Source organism: Lytechinus variegatus, chromosome 1 (assembly GCF_018143015.1).
Source record: "Lytechinus variegatus isolate NC3 chromosome 1, Lvar_3.0, whole genome shotgun sequence".
In the NCBI taxonomy this organism is placed as follows: domain Eukaryota; kingdom Metazoa; phylum Echinodermata; class Echinoidea; order Temnopleuroida; family Toxopneustidae; genus Lytechinus; species Lytechinus variegatus.
Window position 1 is genome coordinate 14,514,778 of NC_054740.1, and position 9,754 is coordinate 14,524,531.

Here is a 9,754-nt window from a genome sequence, read left to right on the forward strand (position 1 = left end):
TCTAGGCACTGTAATTTTATCAATGAATTTGAAAGCTAATACAGTTCAAGAGCAATTATTTCCAATGCCAATTTTCTGTCTACCATGGTAAAATGGGTCGAATAATACATTAGAATATGTTACAAGGAGAGTCGTTGGTCGAGTATGTTAAACAATGGAATATAAAATAGCCACTGTTATTTACAAAATGGGCATGTAATATCCATCAAGGATATGGTTTTGATGTCTAAACCATGATTTTTAAAGTAAGAAAATTACTTACAAGCATTCGAGTGTTGTGGCCCATTGGATTAGTCTTTTGACTTTGAAAGGGTCGTGGGTTCAAATCCCAGCCATGGCATAATTTCCTTCCGCAAAAAATTATCCACATTGTGCTGGACTCAACCCAGGTGGGGTAAATGGGTACCCGGTAAGAAGAAATTCCTTGAATGCTTGAGCGCCTAGGCAGCCCAGTTTAAAGCAGAGGTAATTATGATAGCAGGGCCCGCTGGGAGAACAGTTTTAGAACTGAAGGGGCTTCCCTAGGTAAATATACCTATATTATTAATATTATCATATTATCACAAGGACAGTCAGTGGTCTATGTCGAAAACTCCAAGGTGGCGTCAAGAAATCTGAGTCTATAAAGTGACTGCTGTTACTTAAAGATGGACATAGTTAATTTAAATATACCAAGGACATATGATTTGGTGTCCACTCAATGGTTTCATGATTAAAATTATACTTTCGACTGGTTACAAAGATATGCACTGGTCCATTTTGCCTGAGAATCCAAGAAAGTTTTCAAAATGGCATCTAAAATGATTCCTAAGACTCATTAATAATGGTCAGAGTTCTAACAATATTAATCTGTGAAGAATAATTTTGGTGTCTAAATGGTGGTATAAAGGGTCAGATAATACATTCGACAAATAACAAGGATATTTAGTTTTCCATTTTGTCCAAAATCCATGGTAGATTAATATTTTTTATCAAATGTGTGTTATTACAAACTCATGAATCAATATGATAACCTATCCCATACATTTAAGTGTAGGCACCAAAATATTTCTCACAGTTTGATATTGTATGAATGATGTATCCACTATATACAATAGTCATTTTTAGAACCCATTTTTGAAAGCCGACTTGGATTTTAAGGCAAAATGGATAACTGCATAATCATTGTAACCAGTCCTTAATAAGTATTTTTAACACATAAAATACTAGTGTAGACACCAGAATAATAGCCCCAGGTGTATGTTTAATGTGCCATATCCACTTTTAAGTAAAAGCAGTCATTGAAGCTATCTTGGATTTTTTGACAAACTTGACACCGACTGTTCTTTCAACTTTAAACTCTAGTGTCGACATCAAAATCAAATCCACAATGTGAATTTCTAATGAACTATCTACTTTTAAGAACACAGTCAATTTAGACCCTGCATTTTGGAGGCCATATCGCATTTTTTGACATACCAGACCACTGACTGCCCCTATTAACTTGTCCTAATGTCTTATTTGACCCTTGAAACCATTGGTTTACATGGTTTAGACACCAGAATTATATCTCCCAGGCCGATATGAAATGAACTATGTCCGCTTTAAGTGTCAGCAGCCATTTTAAGATAATTTTTTTGAATTCATCTTTGATTTATGGACCACTGACTGTCCTTGTAACTTATCCTTTGACCCAAACCAGTGGTTTAAAGTTAAACATCGAAATCACATTTCCCTGGACGATATGAAATCAGCTATGTCTACTTTAAGTTTAGCAGCCATTTCAGAGTAATTTTTTTGAAGCCATCATGGATTTTTGGACCCACCAGACCACTCACTGTCCTTGTAACTTTTTTTCCAGTTTACTACTTCACCCTTAAAATCATTGACTGGAAACCAAATTGTGGATTTTTAGCACACGGCAGCCATTTTTTATGCCATCTTGGATTTTCCAGGTATCCTGGGGTCCTTATAATTCACTCTACCCCGTTTTAATAAATTATTTTACCTCCTATACCATGGAGTATGAAACCAATTAGGATTCCTGGGTGGATAATGAGTGAGTCGTATTTATTAATTTTCAGTGAATGGTGGCCATCTTGGATACTATTTTGAAAATAACCACTTTCCCTGATGCGGATTTTGGTAGATTTTTAGTATATTATTCCTGAGGTCAATTAGTACTAATAACTTTTGAAAAACAATTTGTCGCAATTTTTCCGAGTAAGGGTATTTTTGGTCGTACATTGAATAGTCTATAGGCCCTACCTTAAAAATTGAGGCCCAATGCATGTTTGTAAGTTCGAAAGTTCTCTAAATCTTGTGAAAGTCAATTAATAAAACATCACATATTATTTCAATAATGATTATGTGTGTGCGTGTGTGGGGGGGGGGGCTATAAAACGTTTCTTTCTGTCTATCAGTAATTGGAAATTAGCCGAGATGTATATAATTGACAATTCGAATAGAAGTCCTTTAATGGTAAATTGTACTCTAGAACGAGTGGCCGAATGGTGAAAGTTGTATGCCAGTCAGTTAGGGGGGAGGGTAGGGGAAGGGGTAGGGGATATGGTTGGTTGTATGCTCGTCTAACTGGAAGTCTTCAGATATAAGCATTCTAGCTGTCTAGGGATGATAAAATACCATAAAACAATTCATTTTTTTAACCAGGCGCAAAATTGCTAATACACCTGATTTTAGGGGGTCTTGATATAGGTGACCCCCTCCCCTCGGGCAATGGGTGAGGGTGGGGAAAATTGGAACCCTATCACTTCCTGATAGAATGGACCCAAGTGAATCCAAAATGAAAAAAATAATGGCGCAAAAGTCCCACAGGAGCTGTGTCATGACATACCGTACCGCACTAATATCATAAAGATAAGTTCTGGCGCCCTCTAGTGTTGTAGTAAGGTTTTCACTGCATATAATCCCGAAATGGGGTTGATTTTTACATCAATTGACCAAGAATAATCATGTAAATTACATGTGATATATTTCTCTGTTATTGGACTGTATAACAAGACAAATGCATTTCATTTTGTAATCTTTTTGTCCTAATTCTAGAGCAAAAAAAATGGGGAAAATTACATTTTTGGGGTAATATTTTACAATTTTGGGGCATTTTTCGCAAAATCCGCCCCCATATGGTAAAAGTGAAAAGGCATTGACATCAAAACATCATCAAATATTCATTCTCATACACCTCAGACAACTTAAAAATAAAATTGGCGAAGAAAGGTTAGAAATAAGTTTGAAAACAATGGATTATCCTATTGGGCTTTATACAGGCCAATATGGCACCAAAGAGGACCCCCCCACGAAGGGAAGGAGGGGGCTGAAAATTTGAACCCCATCATTTTTGGTCTAAAGGGACCAAAAACAACCAAAACAACCAAAAAATCAATTTTGGCAAACAAATCCTACGGGATAACACATCATACCGCACTACATGGGCAATTCACGTTATTCAAAGAGGCCAGGGTGGAAGGTGGGGGCGGCACCAGGCTTAAAGAGAGATCCAGTACTGTTTCGAACAATGCATGGGGCAATTGATTAAGGGGGTGGGGGATCGAGGCAAGCATGATTTCCACTGATCCACACATTGAACTTGATCTGTTGATTTAATTTCCAGATTTTATCAGATTTTTTTTTGAAATTTAAATTCAATATGGTATTGGATATTAACTTTTAAAAATCTATGAATATACAAATAAGGCATTGTTTGCTATCTCCTTTTACACATCCAAAGTGATGAACAAACGCAGTGGCGTAGCTAGGATTTTTTTCCCGGGGGGCACTGGGGAGTCCTTGCTTTTTCAGGGGAGGCACCGGTCATTTTTCCGGTGTGTGTGTATGTGCCACAAGAGCGGATCCGACTTTCGCCAATAGGGGAGGGGGCTCGAATTTATCTTCACCTATATTTTCCCCGATCAGTCACTTCTTAGTTTTATTCTTATATAACAACATAAACATGAAATAATCTCATAAGCCTTATGAAAAGTGCGAGCGTGAAGCGCGAGCGATTTTTTTAACTTTCATGTATTTTTTCCTGAAAATTTAATTTTCTGGGCAATGTTATGTGTGATCCTGAACAAGATTCGTATGTAACAAATGGTTACTGTGAACACCAATATATTTAGATAATGCGAGCGCGAAGCGCGAGCAAATTTTTTTGACATTCCGACCTAAAAATAGGTCATTCTAATTTTTGTATTAATAAATGGGATAGGTATGTAACTTAACAATTGATGCGAGCGCGAAGCACGAGAGGAAGAAAATTGAGATTTTAGACCTAAAAGCGTGACACTCTATTCATATTTTGTAAATCATAAATAGGATATAGTCAATTGGGTATCATTAATAATGCGATCGTGAATCGTGAGCAGACAATTATTGATATTCTGATGTGAAACTGGATAATTCAAGTACATTTTAAATAAAGAACATGCAGGCTATCGCACATGTTTTAGATTTAGACCTTAGAATCTGGGCATTCTGAATACATTTGTTAAATTGAAAAAAACATTATGGAATACACGGAGACAATATGAACTTGGCAAATCAAACAATGTGACCACGCAGCGCGAGCTTATAAAATGCTATGTAGACCATAAAACGGACATTTTATCTCGTAACTCCGAGTTACGGGATTATATGAGATACGAGCTGCGCATGCAGCATAATATATCTGGATATTATATTGGGAATTCCATATAGATACCATTTTCTTTCTTCTGTTTCTCTCGGATTTTTAATAAAACAAAGGTACGGCAGTACAGCGCTTATATGCTTTCGAAAGACACTTTATTAAAACCAATAAACTAACACCCACATCCATGAAAGGAAAATTATAAGCACGAGTACTAACTGTTAAATCTAACAAACGATGTTTAAACAAAATACTCATAAGATTTGAATACTACACAACGCCTTTCCTCGGTGAATCTATATCTCACAAACAGTGCAATATAACAAAATCGAATGTCGAGAGCTGTACAGGGGAGGGTGAAATCCCTCTCGTTTAGCCTGGCGGAAATCATCGGATATCGATGGATAGCGCCACCTCTACACTAAACTCAACCAACCAAGCATGCGCACATCAGTGAGCCTTGTGCATGTTCGACTGACCACGGGCAGTCATTTTTTCGTCAGTTATTTTTGGAAGAATTTTGCGCTTTTCGCACTCTACAGGAGGAAAGCGTTAGAGTGCTTATTTGTATACTAATTTTACAAGTTCTGAGCCCGGTTCTAGAACTGTAATTTGTGAATTTAGCCTGTTATGGCTAATTTTGCAAGTGAAGAAAACCAAATGGAAACCGCCACTGACACTGTATTCTCACCGGAGGCCGTCCGCACGGCGGTACGGGCCTCCAATGCAGAGGTGAGTGCCCGGAGAAACGGGACGGCTGGAGGTGATGGAGTGGTCTTCGCAGGCACGGCTAGCGATGATCAGATAAGTGAAACCTTTGTAATACCTAAGATAACTAATACTAAGTCAGGCAAAAGTAAAATTGCTACTGCTAAGAGTGCTAGAGAAAAGGTTATGGAGTCTCATTTGCAGTCTCAAATGTCAGTTCCTAAACAAAGTATTTGTAAGCCAAAGGCTAATACTACTAGTACTAGCAAGGGGAAGACAAGACAAAAAGCAGGACAAGTATTGTCTGATTTAATTCCTAATCAAGGGAAAGAAAGGTCCTTTGGAAGCGGAACCCAAAATTATAATGCTAGTTCCAGCAGCAGCCAGTCAGAGTCATCCTCTGCTGTATCTGAACAAAGATTCCAGACCTTAGAAAAAGCAATAGAAAAGCAAAACCTCATGTTCGAAAAACTCTGTGAAAAGTTATCAGTCGATGAAGCTGGTAAGAAACAATACACAGCTCATACTAGGCCAAAACCTAACCCTACCCATCAAAGGGCACAACATTATCACAATTACATGGGAAGTTTTGCCCTTGGAGAAAATGGAGAAGGGGACTTTGAACCGGATTATGAATATCCTTATGAATATGAGGAGGATGAGAATTCTTTCTCCCTCCCATCTGCTCAGGTACAGGTAGACCGTCCTGATGAAGAAGAAGAAAATGAAGTAGAACAAGTTTTGGTTCCACCAGGGAATACTGAAGACACAGTTAGCCCTGTAGTTGCAAGGGGTTTTGCGGCACGTTTTCAGGCGCAAGCCCCCTCGGGACCTGACGTGAGCGATGAACTGGCAGACAGCCTAAAAATCATGCTATCAGAGCGTTTGGGAATGGACAATATGGCCACCCTCATGGACAAAATTGTCCCACCAAAAAATGTCCCTAACCTAGTGGTACCTAAGGTCAACCCTCTGATCTGGGAAAACATCCCCTCCAAAACAAAATCGAGAGATTTGCGTCTGCAAAAGCTCCAAAAACCTTTGATCAAAGGCCTGACAGCAGTAGCAAATTTAATGACAGAGAATTCATCTCCACAGCATGAAGAAATTCTGGCCCTGTTAGCCCATGCAAATTATGAAATAAATATGTACAGAAGAGAGAGTATCAGACCGGAACTAAACCCCAAATACCAGCCACTCTGTCGGCCAGAGGTGAAAGTCACACAACACCTGTTCGGCGAAGATCTCGGCAAACTAGTAAAAGACATGACTGAACAACAGAAAGCGGTGGCAGTGACAAAAATGGGCACTATGAAGTTCAAAGAGCTACGTTATGCTCCGTACCCAGGAAGCCAAGCCAAACCAACCTATGCTGGTAGGGGCCGGGGAAACCCGATTCCTTCGTCAGAAGCTCTCCCTTTTTTAGTCAATGTGCCGACCAGAGGGCGAGGACACTTCCCGAGAGGCAGAGGGAGAGGACTGATGTTCATGAGGGGTCAGAAGAAGATGAGAGGTGTCAAGGCACCATCCACCCACTCCAGGCCTGCCTACTAGAAAACCACCTTGACAAGACAGACGATCAGGTGAGAAATGTTTGTCTTAAGAGTAGCACTCTGAAATGTATCCCTTTCCAAGGAGGCCAAATAAACTTGCATTTAGATCAATGGGAAGACCTCACTTCAGATAGGAATATTTTGAATATTGTAAAGGGATACGAATTGGAATTCATAGGACTCCCCCCCATGCAAAAATTCATACCTCACCCTTATAAGCTCACGCTTGATGAAACAGTAGCTGTAGATGCAGAGATTAATAGCCTTTTGCAAAAAGAGGTCATTGAACCTTGTGAACACATACCTGGTGAATTTATTTCTAATATCTTCACAAGGGAGAAGAAAGATGGAAAACTTAGAATGATACTTAACTTAACTTATCCAAGCTAAATGAATACTTGGACTTCCACCATTTCAAAATGGACACATTTGAAACAGCTATCCAATTGTTGACCAAAGAATGTTACATGGCATCACTTGACTTGAAGGATGCATATTACAGTATCCCTATAGATCACAAATGCAGGAAATTCTTACGTTTCCTCTGGAAAGGGAAATTGTTTCAGTTCAGAGCGCTACCCAATGGGTTATCATCAGGGCCGAGAATTTTCACTAAAGTGCTCAAAGTGCCTTTAACCATACTCAGGAGCAGGGGGCATGTTATCATTTCCTACATTGACGACACTCTGATAATAGGAGACTCTAAAGAACGTGTAGTCCAGGCGGTCTGTGACACAAAAGAGATACTCTCAAGGTTAGGGTTTGTCATTCACCCTGAAAAATCCAGATTTGAGCCAAGCCAACAACTTACTTTCTTGGGCTTTGATATAAAGTCGGACACAATGACTGTCAGACCAACAGAGAGAAAAGTCACTGAAATTAGGGAGTTTGCTTTGAAACTGCTCAGAAAGAGTATAGTGACAAACAGACAACTGGCCTGTTTCATTGGGAAAGTTGTAGCTACCCTTCCTGCCTGTGAGCATGGGAAAATGCACTACAGAGCACTTGAGAGAGATAAAATCTGTAATCTGAGGACACATAGGGGCAATTATGATGCTAGTGTTACACTAACAGTTGCTGCAAAAGAAAATTTGGTCTGGTGGAAAGAGAACATAGAGTCTGCAATCAGACACCTGAACAGGAGGAAACCAGACATTGAGTTGAGTAGTGATGCTAGTGGTTCAGGCTGGGGAGGAACAGATAATAAGGCCCAATGTGGTGGTCGATGGAAGCAATCAGAATCCCTTGCCAACGGGAACAATATCAACTATCTCGAGTTACTTGCAGCTTTCTTTACGCTGAAAGCCTTTTGTAAGGACAAGAGAGGCATACATGTTCTCATGAGAATAGATAATACCACAGCTGTTAGCTACATCAATGAAATGGGCGGAATAAAGTCTAAAGAATGTGATGAACTAGCTCAGATATTTTGGAATTGGTGTATAGAGCATGATATATGGGTCACAGCAGCTCACCTTCCCGGTGTATAGAATGTAATTGCTGATAGGAGGTCTAGGCATTTCAGAGATGAAACAGAATGGATGTTAAATCCTAAGTTATTTAGAGAACTATGTAACTCAATGGGTACACCAAACATTGACCTCTTTGCTTCTAGGCTGAATAACCAGTTACCAATTTATGTGTCATGGCAACCGGACCCTGGGGCTCTTGCTATAAATGCATTCACATTAGATTGGGGTGAATTTGAGTTTTATGCCTTTCCCCCATTCTGTATCATAAATAGATGTCTTCAGAAAGTTGTGGAGGACAAGGCAGAGGGGATAATGATTGTTCCGAAATGGGCCACACAATCATGGTTTCCCCGGTTGTTACAATTACTAATTGAAGTACCTATTGTTCTACCACAAAATGAACAGACATTAATCCAACCAGAAACGGGAAGAATTCACCCATTATGCAAAAAACTGTTTTTGCTTGCTTGCAGATTATCATGGAATCCCTCCAGGCAAAAGGAATTCCGGAATCGGCTCGACCTATCATTCTGGCCTCATGGCGGACATCAACCAGGAAGCAGTACATCTCTTTCATCAGGAGATGGATTCACTTTTGTCATGGACGGTCGACAAATCCACTGCAAACACATGTTGGGCAGGTTTTAGATTTTCTGACAAGCCTTGTAGAAAAAGGATTAGGATATAGTGCCATTAATACGGCAAAATGTGCTGTAGGGAACTACGCTGTCTTAGAAGGAGGACATTCTATAAAGGAAAGTCAGATGGTGACTAGATTCATGAAAGGAGTCTTCAATTTGAAATCACCGAGGCCTCGGTATTCTGACATTTGGGATGTCAGTCAAGTGTTGAACTATGTTCGATCTCTACCAGTAAACTCCAGTATTTCACTACGACAATTGACTTTGAAACTTTGCATTCTCATACTTCTTGTGTCAGCACAGCGGGTACAGACACTCCATCTATTGAACATAGATAACCTGAATTTTCATGCAGATAGCGCAGTGTTTGCAGTTACAGACATGTTGAAGCAGACTCGGCCAGGACACTGTGGCACAAAGATTTGCTTGAAGGAGTACCCACATGATGAGCGTTTGTGTGTGGTACACACTCTTCGTCTTTATTTGGACAAGACACAAGCACTACGTGGGGAAGAGAAACGTCTGTTCGTAAGCTACAAGAAACCACATTCCGCAGTATCCAAGGACACTATAGCTCGTTGGGCAAAGGAGGCTTTGTCAAATTCAGGGATAGACATTGCTAAATACAAACCTCATTCTACAAGGGCAGCCTCAACGTCTGCTGCTGAAGCGAGAGATGTGCCCATTAATGACATTATGTTGACGGCAGGCTGGTCGTCTGAGAACACCTTTCGTACATACTACAATAAGCCT

General features: G+C 39.8%; 1 protein-coding gene across 1 annotated transcript; it reads left to right on the forward strand.

Moving 5' to 3' along the window:
- Window positions 1–5,097: 5,097 nt before the first annotated feature.
- Window positions 5,098–8,919, forward strand: LOC121406822. Its single transcript, XM_041597694.1, has 2 exons — window positions 5,098–6,918; window positions 8,834–8,919. The coding sequence occupies exon 1, from the start codon at window positions 5,258–5,260 to the stop codon at window positions 6,887–6,889; it is 1,632 nt and encodes a 543-aa protein (XP_041453628.1). The 5' UTR covers window positions 5,098–5,257; the 3' UTR covers window positions 6,890–6,918; window positions 8,834–8,919.
- The last annotated feature ends 835 nt before the right edge of the window (window positions 8,920–9,754 follow it).

What these genes read in the sequence shown, in the direction of transcription:
- LOC121406822 (XM_041597694.1), top strand. Translation starts at nt 5,258, where the DNA reads ATGGCTAATTTTGCAAGTGAAGAAAACCAAATGGAAACCGCCACTGAC.